The 15,283-nt window shown below is 42.4% G+C and overlaps 6 protein-coding genes across 6 annotated transcripts; 2 read left to right on the top strand and 4 right to left on the bottom strand.

Moving 5' to 3' along the window:
* Window positions 1-19: 19 nt before the first annotated feature.
* On the bottom strand, window positions 20-3,757 carry EAE98_002718 (uncharacterized protein; the record flags this gene model as incomplete). The annotated part of the gene is made up of 4 exons (XM_038950338.1): window positions 20-215; window positions 272-410; window positions 454-2,173; window positions 2,225-3,757. 4 exons carry the CDS (start codon window positions 3,755-3,757, stop codon window positions 20-22), a joined length of 3,588 nt encoding a protein of 1,195 aa, XP_038812867.1.
* Window positions 3,758-6,273: 2,516 nt separating this feature from the next.
* EAE98_002717 (uncharacterized protein) lies at window positions 6,274-8,004 on the top strand (the record flags this gene model as incomplete). The annotated part of the gene is made up of 4 exons (XM_038950337.1): window positions 6,274-7,396; window positions 7,461-7,681; window positions 7,734-7,776; window positions 7,847-8,004. 4 exons carry the CDS (start codon window positions 6,274-6,276, stop codon window positions 8,002-8,004), a joined length of 1,545 nt encoding a protein of 514 aa, XP_038812866.1.
* A 435-nt stretch (window positions 8,005-8,439) lies between these two features.
* Window positions 8,440-10,458, bottom strand: EAE98_002716 (uncharacterized protein; the record flags this gene model as incomplete). Its single annotated transcript, XM_038950336.1, has 5 exons — window positions 8,440-9,267; window positions 9,326-9,427; window positions 9,488-9,534; window positions 9,593-9,750; window positions 9,806-10,458. 5 exons carry the CDS (start codon window positions 10,456-10,458, stop codon window positions 8,440-8,442), a joined length of 1,788 nt encoding a protein of 595 aa, XP_038812865.1.
* Window positions 10,459-11,094: 636 nt separating this feature from the next.
* On the bottom strand, window positions 11,095-11,685 carry EAE98_002715 (uncharacterized protein; the record flags this gene model as incomplete). Its single annotated transcript, XM_038950335.1, has 1 exon — window positions 11,095-11,685. The coding sequence occupies one exon, from the start codon at window positions 11,683-11,685 to the stop codon at window positions 11,095-11,097; it is 591 nt and encodes a 196-aa protein (XP_038812864.1).
* Window positions 11,686-12,349: 664 nt separating this feature from the next.
* On the top strand, window positions 12,350-12,913 carry EAE98_002714 (uncharacterized protein; the record flags this gene model as incomplete). Its single annotated transcript, XM_038950334.1, has 1 exon — window positions 12,350-12,913. One exon carries the CDS (start codon window positions 12,350-12,352, stop codon window positions 12,911-12,913), a length of 564 nt encoding a protein of 187 aa, XP_038812863.1.
* Window positions 12,914-13,651: 738 nt separating this feature from the next.
* EAE98_002713 (uncharacterized protein) lies at window positions 13,652-14,668 on the bottom strand (the record flags this gene model as incomplete). Its single annotated transcript, XM_038950333.1, has 3 exons — window positions 13,652-13,843; window positions 13,899-14,337; window positions 14,388-14,668. 3 exons carry the CDS (start codon window positions 14,666-14,668, stop codon window positions 13,652-13,654), a joined length of 912 nt encoding a protein of 303 aa, XP_038812862.1.
* Window positions 14,669-15,283: the final 615 nt, after the last annotated feature.

The raw sequence follows: 15,283 nt of genomic DNA, 5'->3' as shown, positions 1-15,283 counted from the left end.
CTCCCAAAATAATCATCTTTTACGTCATCATCGGAAACCCTTGAAAGCTCGACACCGAATTGTTCCAATTCCTAGGATGTGTGATCCACCCGATGATCTCAAGCAATTTGCTCACATAGCCGTTGATTTCATTGATATCTAATTGCGTATCGTCCCAGGATACCACACAGCAGAAGCGTTCCATATTTGCCATACCACAGTTCCAGAAGAAGCCACTATGAATTATGGGTCAGTAACATTTGTGAAATTTCTGAAGATCAAGATCTCTCACCAGTCAGGCCAGTCCATTCTTCCCAAAGGTTTCAGAGTCGAATAGTCGCTAACACTAGAATCAAGATACTTCATGCTCAAATCCCAATTGAATGCTTGTCTCATCGCAGCCTCTTTCGCAATAGGCCCCTCGTCTTCGCCTAGCCCACAGGATCTTGAACCATGGTGCATGAGTGTGCGAACTCAGCGCTTTCTCATCTTCGCCTATTCTTTTTAAGAGTTCACCACAAGTTTCTTTTGGTTTAATCTGTATCATATTCATGTTCCAAGTCAAAGTGGGGCCATCAATGCTCATGGCAGAAGGCAGACGATCTGCAATCCACTCTGGAAGGAATGGCCAGTTACGACCTGCGTCGAAGTTCTTGAAAATCGCATGTGGCTTTCCTGTTTGTATGACGTTGAAGATGGAGATAGCAGTTTTAACGATGACTGGTGCTTGGATAAAGTACTGCGTCCGAAGCCGCTCAATATCAGGGAAATCCTGCACTCGAGCAAGTCTTGGTCTCGGCTGTGAATTTATGTTAAGCTTCCTTCTTGTGGTGTTACGAGTGATGAAATCTTTCGATTTGCTGTCATTCCCAACCATCCAACCAGGAGCTCGCTTCGGTGGCCATAGAGCCTCGGTAAATCTTGAAATACCTCGAAGCCTCCTAACATGAAAGTTGACATCTGAGAGAGCGAGTGAGCTATCTTGGTATTGTTGATACAGATCAGCGAAAAGTCTAAAGGGCGTGCCAGGGGTCGCTGTTGCTTTTGGATTTTGTATAAACATATCGAGATCGCTATACCATCCATATGCGAACAATGCATCAAAGACGGAATGATTTAAAGTCAAGATCAACGCTGATGTATCCTTGCCCTCAACATCTGCAATTATAGCTTGGAACATTCGATCTTCAAAGCTTTGGTCGGAATCATCAATTAGATATTCTTGGATTTCTGACTCGTGAGAGAGATTCCTCCGCGAGATCAATATGTCGTACACAGCTTGAGATGGACGGAGGACCGCGTGAACAGCTGTCGCACCCGAAACTTCGACTAAGACTGTGCGCAAAACCGGTCTGGTCAAAAGAGATTTCTCTAATGCTGCACGGATCTGGTTAGAATTGCGATCCTTGATTTCGAATGCTATTCTGTGGCGATATGATTGTGGTCTTTGTCCTTTTGCAAACTCCTGAAATGTGTCTTTTATTGCCAAAACATCTTCTATGTCATTCTCCCATGTTAGACCGAACTTTTGCAAAGCTGCGTTAGTCGTCTCGGCTAAAGTATGATGATTTTGGCGTGCATTTTCTCCTTGAGAGTGTGGTACTTTCTGACAGGATTGATTAGATGCAGTCGGATTGCATTGGTCCTCAACATAGGTTACGTCATCTGAAAGGAAAGTAGATGAGTCTCCATGATAGCCTCGTTCAATGAGAAGCTTTGTCTGCTGCTCAATGGTATTGTTTTTCTCTAAATCTGGCAAGTACAATCTTTGACCAAGTCTGGTCCACAAGATCTTACAAAACCTCAATCTTGTAATGCTATCGGCAAAATTTGTTACATCGTCTTCGACTGAAATCTCATCTGGGGTTGCGTTCGTAAGCTCTGCCCAGATCCCCCGCAATTGAGCGATTAATTTCTCGCTGGGTTTTGTTTTTTTCGCTTCTGAGATTGTGGCGAAATGCTTATTGACTATATCTTTCAATTCCACCTTCCGAATCTTTCCTGTCGCAGTCATCGGAAAGGCTTTTAGATGAAGTTCATCTAATGTTATGATAGAATGGAGTGCATATATCTGACCCAAACTTTCTACTATAGCTTTGAACATATGTGCCTTGGTGACTTCCTTAGGACAAGACTGTAAGACTGCGACGGGAACCTCACCGGCTATGGAATCCCCGATGCCAATCACTTGAGCCTGTAATTTTCAATGTCAGCTTGAAAACTGGTTTCAGGGGTTGGTACTCACGGTTATGCCAAGGTCCTGAAGGCAATATTCTATTTTCGACGGAACCAAGTTCTCACCTCCACGAATGATGATATCTTTATATCGTCCACTGATGTAGAGGACATCATCTGTGTCTATCATAGCTTGATCGCCGGTAACAAACCACTTCCCAACGTCATCCGTATAAAACGATTCTGAATCTATACCATTCAAAAATCCATCGATGACGGAAGTCCCGCCAATATGGAGTTCTCCAGCTTCGTCTTTATTTAGAGGCACATTGGATTTCGGAGAACATATCTTTAGTCTAGCACCTGGTAAAACTTTTCCCACTCCGAGATGATAGCCGTTCTTAAGCATTAGATCATCGCGCCTCCAGCTTACCATAGGAGAGCCCTCTGTCATACCAAAGCCTTGAATGACTGCCTCGCTACCAAGATGCTCCTTGCAGAACCTAACATCTTCATCTTTTATCAATGTTCCTCCCATGGTTACGTACGATAGAGACAGTGAATCCTTGCCAGGAAATTCTGGGTGTGCGACAAGTGCTTTTACTAGTAGGGGAACGGCTCCAACATGTGTAATATTCTCATTTTGGAGCGCTCGCAAGGAGGCAGTCACGTCGAACTTCTCGGTAGCAAATACCACAGAGCTTCCATCCCTCCAGCCTCGTATAGCTTGGCCCATTGCAAAGATATGCCACACTGGTGTGTGGATAAGCCACTTATTTTGACAGCCGTTTTTTCGGGCAACAGGATCATAGTCGTATGTTGCAGACCAGATGTTTGATGCAGTGTGAGGGCATCCCTTTGGAACTGAAGTTGTCCCACTTGTGGAGAGGATCATAGCAAGTTCCTGACCCAGTTCTGTACAATCATCATTCAAAGGAGCAAATGAAATGTTTTCCATTGGCAAGTTGCCCATTATTCCATACAGTGAATGCCAATTCATTCTCCCTTCGGAAACTTTAGAAAGTGATATCCGAACTTTGACATTTCCGAGACTTTCAAGAATCGGGGTCATGTCTGGATCTAAAACAACTAAGACTTGAGGGGGAGCCAGGCTCAGATAATGCATAATATCTTTATCCGAACTCCTTGGATCCAACGGTACAAATGGCATTCTGAGCCTCGCGGCAACCCACAAAAACAAGACCCATTCCGCTGAATTCCAAACGAAAGCTACAAGATTGTCACCCTTAGTACAGCCACGTTGTTGCAACCAAATTGCCAATGACTCGGCCTTCTCCCGAAGCTGGCCAAAAGTCCATCTCAGTGGCGCTGAGAATGCTTTAGGTGTGACCATTTCGACCCCATTTTCATTGGTAATTGGTGTTATATGCGTCTCAAGGTCTGTTTGTTCGATTTCGAATCTCGAGCTAAGATGATCTGAAGGCTGCCAAAGCGAACAAAGAGCTTCTTCATTCAAATGTTTTTCTGCAGCCGCAGCAAACATGTCCCATAGGCTTTGGTTTATGCCGGGTATCTCAAGACCAAGGCACTCTGCCTTGAGTTGTCCGACTGGAAACTCATCGGAAATTGTTGAAGTATCCATACTCTATCAGATTCGGAATTGAATGTGTATCAGAATTTCAAAAAGTATGAAGTATACCGTTCAAGTAATGTCGACGACTTTCCAGCCAACGTAGGGATTTTCAACAGTTCCGTTGCTCCAGAAATAAGTCAACGGTTACAAGGAGACAACCCAACCACAGGCTCCAAGCCTTGCACAATGAGTCAACCCAGATGGATACAATTTAAGTACATAAATGAAACACAAAAAAACAGCCTTCCGTTGTACATCTTACTACTAGGTATCATCAACCTTCCTTGCGCATGATGAGAATAGCAGATGATACGACATCAAACTTGCTTGGTTAGCATCATCAAGGGGGATAATTTCTATCTTTCTTGGAATATCTGACCACATATCTCAGAGTAAGTAACTTTCAATGGTGCTTAGGTTGACGGGCGGCACATGGCGGTGTCGGGCACCTCGCTTAAAATTGCTGACAGTGAGCCCCGAGTCTCCTGAGAAATGAATTGCTGACCTGGTACTTTGTTCTCCTACAAAACGTTGCTAAATACATTTTCAGAACTGAAAACTACAGCCACAGGCTTTTTACGATCGTGGACAAAGCGATTATCTGAGTTTGTAAACTTCCAATTGGCGATGCAAATAAATTTTCCAAAGTATTGGTTCTTCCTAGTCGTTTGACCAAGTCAAAAATTATTTTTGTCATTTGAAACTTACTGCGGAGAATCTCAGCTGACTCATATGGTTCGGGTTGGGAGTGGCTCACGAACCTCATATCTTACTTCTGACGGAGCCTTTATCGCCTGTAACTATGTACACTAATATTTACGAATAGTTGAGACTAGTGTCGCAATATTGATTCTATGATCAAATCAGTATTGATTAATACAAATGACGAGCTCGCGGAGTCTTACATTCACAATCAACCATATGATCTCATCTTATCTCCGCTTGATGATTATAAGGTTACATCAATCTTTTTGGTTTATTCCTTAGATGTTTGAATCTTGGCATGATAAAGGTCGTGTCAAGTGAGAGCATATCAGCACACCTGAAGTATTGATTTTAAAGCTTGCATAGGAAATCTGTCTTCGTGTGATCCTATTTGAGAGCGTACTTGGATACAACAGCTGTATATACTACTGCTTACTTGGAATATCCATAACTCCTGCTATCCTCACCATGCTTCCTGTTGTTCTATTCTCAGCTTACATCTTCTTATTGCTCTGTCTTAGGATCAGCGTTGCGATTTCATCAGAAAACTGATATCAAAGTACTCATCGGATGGCATTCAATGCCTTTCAAATCTGACGTCCCTAGTGTCATAAGAATATCTTCTGACATTTCTACCCGCGCATCGATTGATAGTACCCGTTCACATATCACAGAGATAATTCTTATTACATGGCCAAGGAATTATTTAGTGCCCGTTTCTTGTCACTATCATATGCCGTGCGAAACCATGCCTGTCTGTGGACCCTAAATGAAGACTTTTTGGGACAAACAGTGATGAATGTTGATAGTTCATAACATTTCGCCGCAGATCGCATATATCCATCCTATCATATAAAGCTGACTACACAATCAAATAGTATAGTCATACGCATTGATAACTATGATTATGTGTGAGAACACGATACGATCAATAGAAACAATGATTTACTTTAGAGCTCTATGGAGAGTTGAAAGGGATCCAAATTAAGATTCCTTGGGGCTGATGTGCTGCATGCTTATAATAATAATAAGTGTTGCTCAGTATCACATGAGATGTGAGATCTCCCTCTCTAACATTAGATTGTACGATGTACAGTTGTAAGGTTGTAAACTCCTGATATGCGATCTGTAATAATATGTTACGATCTGTAATTGAAGGTCAAAATGTTCAATCAAAAAGAAAAAAGCTGTTAGTATTTTAAAATAGTGGATGAGATAGCTGTCAAAGTTCTTAGCTCCATATGGCGTCTTTGATACATGGGGTTTCTTAGTGATCGTCTGAGTCAGAATCTTCCCTGCCTAAATTAGTGTCAAAGATCTACTTTATACATATGTGATGTCTACGCTTATCAATCCGAACCCCGGTTTTAACTTGGCTGTAGTATCTTTCATTTATGAGATGTCTTAGTGATCTCCTGAGTCAAAAGCTTGCTTGATCGGGGTCAGATTTGACATATTATGACACGTGTGTTGGAGAGACAAGTCTATGATATTTTGCGTTGCCTTTGATTAATTATCTCTACTATTTATAGCTTTTTTGATCTGCTCTGCACCTGTCAATGCCCAGGCTTGTCAGTTCGATATCCGGTTTTAACTTGGCATGGCCTTACGGAATGTTGGCAATATGAGCCCTGCCATATGCAGATAAAGCTATGCTATGTTTCTGTCGCATGTAAAGTGACAACATAGTTACTTTCCGAATGGATCATAAAGAACAGTCACTGTCCATATGTCTTTTGAAGCACCACTAACAACGAAAAACTTATGCTGTCTAGTATCAACTGCTCATATAAATTTAACTTCACTTCTTGATCGCAAATATGATAATTCTCAGTGGGATGAGCTCCAATATAATTACAGTTTCTTTAACTTTATGTCTCTTTTATTATGTGTTAAAGCAAATTAAGCTTTACTTCACGAGACGCCGATTCCAAAAGTCAAACGGTTGTCAACCAGCTCAAGTAAAATACCCTTTGAAAGATCCAATATTTGGCATTGATTTGGTATTGGATACAATCAAAAATGCCAAAAACCTACGACATCTTGAAGGAACTTGGAGGCGTTATGAGCAGCACGGAAATACCTTTACATCCAAACTTATTACGTATCCCACAGTTTTCACAATCGATACAGAGAATGTCAAAACCATTCTTGCAACAAAATTTGATGATTTCCGGCTCTCATCTATTCGAGTCGATGCAATGAAACCCGTGTTTGGACATGGGATTTTTACAACTGACGGAAAACTGTGGCACAAATCTCGCGCACTCCTTCGGCCTACTTTTGCAAAGGAGAGTATATCTAATCTAGAGGTTGCTGAGATACATTTCCAACATCTACTAAATCGTATTCCACGCGAAGGGTCTACTATTGATCTACAAGATCTCTTTTTCAAATTCACCATAGATACGGCTACCCAGTTTCTTTTTGGACATTCCGTCAACTCCCAGTCCAACTCAGACCATTCCTCGGGTGGCGTATCCGATGCAGAATTTGTTGAACAGTATACGTATACTCAACTAGAAGCATCCCGTAATGTACGGCTTGGACCACTTGCACGGTTTCGATATAACCCTGCGGCCAACAGGGCTCAGAAGACCGTTTTTAAGTACGTCGATCATCACATAGATGTAGCTCTCGACGCGCTAAAAAAGGATGCGAAGAAGACAGAAACAAACGATGTCAAATTTGGCCCCTACGTTTTTCTCGAAGAGATAGCCAAGTTGACCACAGATCGACAGGTTCTGAGGGACCAGGTGTTGAATACCCTTCTCGCGGGCCGAGATACAACAGCTAGTTTACTTAGTAATCTGTTTTTCATGCTAGCACGATACCCGGATGTATGGAGAAGGCTACGAGCTGAAGTGATGGAACTTGACGGTCAATTGCCGACGTATAACGATTTGCGAAATATGAAATATCTGCGTCAATGTATTAACGAATGTAAGTGTAATAGCCCTATTTCCAAACCTAATTACAGGTCCAAAATCAGACGCTGATCGAGTAGCTCTCCGTATCCATCCTGTAGTCCCCGCCAACACTCGCGAAGCCGTCCGCGACACTTGTCTTCCACGTGGTGGGGGAGAAGATGGCCAAGCACCGTTATTTGGTAAAGCGGGAACCCAGGTTCTATACAGCGTGTACTCGATGCATCGTCGTAAAGATCTTTTTGGTGAAGATGTGGAAACTTTTCGTCCAGAACGCTGGGATCATATACAGCCGAAATGGGTATGAATCCTGATCCAAATCTCTTGCATTTCAGCCATACTAATTTGAATAGGAATTTTTACCATTCAATGGAGGGCCGAGAATTTGTTTAGGGCGTAAGTTCCTCGTGTTTCTTTATGGTAATTCAAGTAGTTTAATGGCGACTGACTAAAATTTCGGACACAGAGCAATTCGCATTGATCGAAGCGTCGTTTGTGATTGTAAGAATGCTGCAGGAATTTGAGGAGATTGAGCCGAGAGATGATAAGCCATGGCAGGAAGCATATACTCTGGTCGTCTGTTCGCACAATGGGACACAAGTGTCGTTGAAGTGCGCGACATAAATGTTGTTATTTTATCATAGATGGGGGGAAATGGTGGTATAAATTATGTTTTAGGGTTTATAGAATTTAGAATATGGAATTTTTGAGTATCTTTGCAGATGTTTATCGTTGGCTTTCTTTCTCGGAGCGCTTTCTCACGAGATGGATCGCCATGGTCAGCTAGTGCACTCACTCACTCGAACGCTTTTTCTACAGTTTGGTAGTTGTATAACTGCATACCAGATTTATATGTAGATCGTCATATCTCACATTTCGTAGTCAAATAAATTTGACTTGCTTTTAATACCGACTCGTATTGGTGATGAATACTTGATTATCATCCAACGCCCGAACTTGAGAACCCCCATACTGAAGCTAACACTAGAAGAACTCAAGACCGGAAATCGTTTTGTTTACCAGACTGAGCAATTCTTAGTGAGAATTTGAAGACTTTCATTATTCAAACCCAAAAGTGCTTGTACGAAAGGCGTTCCCAGTACCAAAAATATTCGAGTTGCCATGCTGAGGCTCTGAAGGCTGATTTCTTCCGAACATAAAGCTACTTCCTGGAGTGAATTTAACGCCAGAGGTATTTTCAGATTCAGAAAGATTAGAGCCACCAAATTGTGAGGCAGAGGTTAGCTTTCCAAAATTGTAAGACATATTTGCACCTGAACTTGAGCTGGAGTCCACCGTGGAGTTGAAGGCACTTGCGGAAAACGAGGTTGGCGGTGCTATTTGTTTAGGTGGAGTTATCCAGAAAGATACCAGGAATATGCCTTCTCTCTCTTTCTCCTCTGTAGTCGATTCGTGCGTTGGATTATATTTCAAATGTTTTTTGGGATCCTGATATTCTGGAATGCTTGGCGCGATTTTTTCTGGCCAGTAATTGGTCACTGGCTGGCTATCTTTATACATATATTCCTCTCCCATATTCTTGCAAAGGAATCTACCAGTGGTACAGACATCTAGTAATTGCTTCGCAGTCATGCGCTCATGGGGTGAATACGCGAGACATTGGAGTAATGTTCTTATGAGACTTTTCGAATAGATGCCCGAGCTTTTTATCGTGGGATCATCGAGTAGGCTCCGTCCACACGTAAGCACTGGTGTTTGTAGTGCTATTGTGGAATCACTGTCTGATGATGGGAATCCTACATACGCCATGTCTTGGCCTATTCTGACTTGTTGTTTTGTCATTAGAAAGTATACTATTGCAGCTACGCCAAAGACATTGGCAGGTGTACTATAGAAACGATTCTGCATTTGAGGAAAAAATTGTTCCTTTTGAGAGATTAGAGAGCGGCGAGATAGGGGTAATAACTGAGTTAGATTAACATACTGGGGCGCCCCATCCGAGCGTCAAATTATTCGCAACATGTTCGAGCCATCCGGGATCTTGTGGGTTGCTAGGAACATGGCTTGCTAAGCCAAAGTCTCCCATCTATATATTTGATTAGCCAACCAAAATTTTGAACTTGTGGACTTTCATGGTTTAAGTTACCTTGAAGATGTCGATATCATGAATTTCGTCCTTATCTCCAATGAGTACTAGGAAGTGAAAGAATAAACATCATTGCGACTTAACAAGACAAGAGGAGCAACTTACTGTTTGCCGGTTTAAGATCCAAGTGGCAGATAGGAATCCAGTCTCGGCCATTCTCAGCCTCTAAATTCTCAGTTCCTCTCTCGAGCACGATGCATGCTCGAGCTAAACACTCAAAGATGTTCCATATATCTTTCTCTTGAAGTACAGTACCGGACTTTCTACCATTAGTTCAGCGTTGTGCTTCTTGCCTAATTCACCACAACTTTCACTTACTCAATTTGATTCGTCATCCAGTTTTCGACATCGCCCTTCTCGCAAAATTCGAGATAGATCCTGCTTTGACATCTCTTCTGACGCTTTTTGAAATTCTCTCTCCCGATATCAAACATTCCTCCAATGTTATGTGGTACAACCTCGCCTTCATGGTATCCCTGATATATCTTCAGCACATGTGACGTATCTCTATCCACGAATAATTGGAGTAAAATCGACTCGCTCAAAAGATCCTTGTCTGATCCGTCAGCTTGTTTGACTACAATATACTCAGGTATTGCGTCCGTTCCCTTTTGCGATCCAATCTTTCGATACAGATCTGCAGAGCCGGCACCGCCTTTCCCGAGATGTCGCACTCCTTCCCATGTTTTCTCAAATTCGGGCCATTGTTGCCATGTTTCAGCTAACTTTCTCCATGCTTCCGCTTGTATTTGTTCGCGCTGCGAAGGAGTGTAAGAATCCCAATCGGAAGAAGAGGGTTGCCCGGGAGGTGGTGTACGTGGTGGTTCTATACTAAATATGGGAGTATAAGATATATTAGGTGTTATATTAGCGCTGAAGGGCTGCTGCGTAAGACCAGGAATACGATTTTTGGCCGGCAGCCGTCTACTACCAGCAGTTTGTCGTGCACTGGGTCTTCTTCTACTAGCCATTGGCGTTTAATATATCAAGAACTACAGTAGTTGATGAAAGTGACGAGCTTTTTTTCAGGAATTCATTAGTTTTTCATAAGAAATAAGTATTTAATTTCGATAGCTCTGATGTAATCGGACAAAGGAAATGCTAGAACGGGATCCGAGGTTTTTCCTCGTTTGAGAACTTAAAGAATGCGTTCTTTGTTCTTCTTGTTCAAATGCTGTTGTTCTTAAAAGAACAAACCTCAAAGAAGGTTCTCCGTTAAAGGATAAATAACTGACGAGACTAATTGCGATAAAATTAAAAAGGGGTAGGGGAGCTGGCACAGGGAAAATTATGAGGTGAAGTCACTAGCGTCCCTATTTAGCGAAAATAAATTCCATTGCGAAGAGTGCATGCCTCCGCACTTCATTTCTATCATTTTGTCATTAGTTACATATTAATTTAATTTTCACGTACAATGACACTATCTGCATATCATAAAATCTTCGTTTATATTCTGAAAGGAAATTTATATTCTATTAATCAAGGCCTGCGTAACTCAAACAGTCTTCCAACCTATTGAGATGCCCCTTGATACTTTTTTTGTGTTTTATAAGAAGTCAGCGCCTTGACTTATCTTCTGAAACTCTCCAAGGTTTCCCACTTACCTTTTACTTCTTCTTCGAGAAACTCCTCGCCATCTTCTTCATCCCTTCGCTCATCTTTCTCACCAACTTCTTTGGCGTGAATGACTCGACTTCACCCTCGACTGGAACTGTGCGTGGCTCCGCAACAGGTCTTTGTCGTTGGCTTTCCGGTGTTGGATGTCTGCTTTCGATCTCTCGTGGAGTTGGAGGTTGACTGAAACTTTGACGGGGAGTCTCTTCGTTGTCTTCCTCCTCTCCGCTTTCTCTCTTTACCGGAACTTGATAAGATCTATCGAGTTCCTTGGCTTTCTCCTGTTTCTTGAGGACTTGCGTTCCTAAGGATTTTGGATGAGATAGTGGCGGAGATGGAGATGGTGGGAACTTGAGGGTTGCAACATGAAAATCTTCCAATTGCATGCTTTCGAGCTTCTTCTGAATGCGCTGGGTGGTTCTGACAACACAGCTGAGACAGTCACCTTCTTCTCTGTGGATTGGCTCCGAGAAATGGAATTGGCAGTCTTCGGGAGCAATTTTCATGCTCAATGAGTGGGGGCAAGCCTCGACGGACCTAGTCAAGCATCCGCACGAGTAAGTGATGGTCATGTGGCGACACATGTTGAAGATCTGGGATTGGTTCTTGTGGTGGTGATGTTAGCTTGGTTGGCTGTTGGTTTGTAAGTAGGTATTGAGGACTGGAATGGTTTGAAGAGAAATGAAGTAGAGGGAGGAACATGAACCTATTTATATTTGGAACCACGTTGTTGTTTAGATATAATTTGGATGTTCAAAGTCAACAATTGTCGATTTATTGCGCAGTTCATTTCATTAACTGAGGATAGAACCACGGAGAAATAACACCAGAACAGCTCTGCATCATGGCCTGATCCGTAATTACTCCAACGATATTTGAAACATGGTATCATATTCATCCATTGTTTCCAAGTAGAAAATGGCTTATGTTAACCAGCCAATTTTTCAATCTTCACTAAGAGCACGTGCAGCCACATACATGCGGTTGGTTATATGATGAATTCTCATAAACATGTCTACCTGTCCCTTACAAAGGATATATCGTCTCTGTACAGAGATCTCAGAACAGATCCGAAACAAATGAATTCTTAGGGGTATTAGAAGGGCCCCTTTAACCATCATTTGATTCGCCCATTCAAACTTCAGTATCAAACAAGACATAGAACTAACAATAACTATATCAAATATTGAAACCACAAAAACAGTCAACTCATCTCCACAGAAAATCTTCAAACAAGCAATATCAATCATGAAGAACTTCATCATCTGCTTCCTCGTAAGCATCGCAATTGCGGACACCCACAACGTCCCATTCGTTGAGGGAATCAAGGTTTTCGAGTTATCTCGACAAGCACCAATCGACCTAAATAAACCCGGAATCGTCTTTAGGCACGTCTGGTCTCCTTTTAAATGGTCACTCGATTTGGTCTGCGTATCGAACCTGAACAACGATATCAATTGCAATTGGTTTGCCGAGCTCACCAGAGATCAGATCTCGACGCAACCAATCCGCAAGGATTTCGTTTTTGAGCTTGAGAGCCATTCAAAATTTCGCGAACTAGATCCCAGGCCAAAATATCACTCGAGACTATTTAACATCATCAAGGTCAATCCACTGATTTTGCCAGCTGACTACGCCGAGAAGGAGACGGAACCTTGGAGTGCCTTCTACGCTCTCTCAGTGGAAGTCAATTGTGTGCGGGAATTTGGACTAGAATCGATTCTTTGGTGCGAGCGATTGGATTCACCAGCCGAAGGAGAGCTCAAGAATGATCCAAGTCATCTCGAGTCCAAATCGAAAACTTTCCCTTAATTTTCGCACCTAAATAACCGATCCCCCTTCGCAGCGAAAGCGCAAAATCCAAATCAAAATATCAAAAGCCTGTCATGGCAATAAACTACCAAATTTAGACCCTAAAGTAAATCCATCCAATGAACAGTGAATTTGACCAAAACCTTAAATGAAATCAGTACTTCGATATAGTATATATAGCACCTGTAAAAAGCACGCTGATACAATTCTATCCTGCTGCTTCACCATCCCTATTTCATGTGACCCTCAGAATCAGAGTGAGCTAATAACCCCTTCCTTTGCCCTCCCTTTGAGAGCCTGCCGCAGTGTAACAGCAAATAGTAGCGTTAGAGATATCTCTCTGTTATTGTCTTGATTCCTAGCCCAAGAAATAACTTGTTCTCTGAACGAATGGGCACAGTTCAAATGACACTATTCGAACGACTTTGTGTCGATGTATGATACTTGTCTCGGACATCTGAAATTTCTGGATGTATTTATTATGTGGGATTCATAACAAAAGTATTCTGCACATCCCCACAAGATATTTAAAAAGCGAGTAAAATCAAAAGTGAATAGATCATGATAGATATAAAGGGTGAAAGAGGATTTCTCATTTCGAACATAAAATCGTAAACATATAAAACGCCGATAACCCAAGGCTATATACACAAACACCACACCCCGTCCCATGTAGAATTCTTCATTCCATCTATGATCCAGCATTTTAATTCATCCTTTTAACCCGAACTTCATCATTTACATCTTCAAATCCTTTGGTGCCAAGATAATGTTGTACTCGAGGTCCAATTCTGCCTTGGGGTCACCGTGGCGGGGCTTGAAGTCAACGACGAGATCTGGCTTGACAGCAAAAACAGTGTCGGTGATGAGGTATGGGTCGGTATTTGGGTAGATTTGAGTTGTGACTGGCTTGTAGTTTTCGTTTGAGATCTGCGGGTTCCTGCATTAGCTTACCAATCATATTAAAATATGCGGAGTAACTTACCATCAAGTGAATGTGAGCAGGTCTCATTGGGTGACGATCAAGCAATTTCAAGAGAACACCAGCTGGTCCATCTGTTGGCAGAGAGTAGGCAGTTGGGTGAAGACAGTAGAAGTGATATTGTCCGTTCTCATCGGTTCTGAACTTTCCTCTCAAGTTGTTATCGGTTTGGTTCTCAGGGTCTTGGAAATCGTATTTTCCGTTGGCAGATGCTTGCCAGATGTCAACAACTGCGTTTGGAATTGGCTTCTTAGTAACCAAATCGGTAACGGTTCCGTGCATCAAAGTAGTCTGTCCACCTGCAGGTACGGGGTCCTGAATGATGCTACCACCAAGTGGTCTGAATGGGGCGTTGGGGCTCCAGAATGGACCGAGAATTGAGGAAGATGTAGGGGTCTCGCCAGACTCGGTCATGATGTAGTGTGCAATTTCATCGACGACACTAAGAACATTGTTAGATGTGAATGTGGGGTAATGGGTTTGGCTACTCACGATTCGAGTCCGAGAACATCGGAAATTCTGTGACCTTCATTTCTAGTGGGGGTACTAATTTGTCCGATAGTGTTGACGAAGTTGACACCGGCCAACCATTCGTCGATTGTGAGTTCGTTCTCTCTTGCGAAGTCATGGATGTGTTGGATGAGAGAGCCCATCAATTGTCTTGATCGAGCATCGGTCTTGGGACCGATAGACTTGATGACATTGGTGGTGAAAGTTGGGTCGAATCTCTCGAATCCCTTGGAGGTACCGGTGGTTTCTGGCTGGGTTGACATATTGATATTGATTGGGGAAGATGTGGATGGAGTGTTTGAATGATAGTCTCAAAGGAGGATGCGATGGAAGGATGAATATAAAGAAGATGTTAATGATGGAAATGAACAACAACTTAGCTCGAGGAAAGAGGCCTACCTATATATGATTATTTCCCCAAGTATCCTCACGATATTCGCCCTAACGATGGGAACGAATCAACAAGCATCTTGGGAGTAGTCCGCAATGCCTACTCCAGAATTGGTGATCGAGTGACCCCTCCAAAGTTCTAGCGATGGTTGAGACGGTAGTTCAGTCGGCTGTTAGTGTCAGAATAATGTGGTTTAGCATTGAAAATAGCACGGCACTGATCTTCGGAAACGCTGCTACAGCTAACGCTAAGTCACGGGTTTGACCGGAAGTATCTTTTGCCACATGAATTGTCCAAAAATCATTCGACAATGGAATCGCGATCACTAGACTGTATGTCAAACCATCTGTCTTAGCTTCATAATTGAATTGATCTAATTCGCCCTCCGCATTTACTACGATTAAGTGTCTGTGTGAGTGTGAAAGTTTTGCTAATATCGTAGAGTTCTGTTATCCTCTTGGAACTGTCCGGGAAAGTCTTTAACCGC

Source organism: Botrytis deweyae (assembly GCF_014898535.1).
Source record: "Botrytis deweyae strain B1 chromosome Unknown BDEW_005, whole genome shotgun sequence".
Classification (NCBI taxonomy): domain Eukaryota; kingdom Fungi; phylum Ascomycota; class Leotiomycetes; order Helotiales; family Sclerotiniaceae; genus Botrytis; species Botrytis deweyae.
The sequence above is the reverse complement of the archived record's forward strand: the minus strand, read 5'-3'. Positions and strand labels throughout refer to the sequence as shown.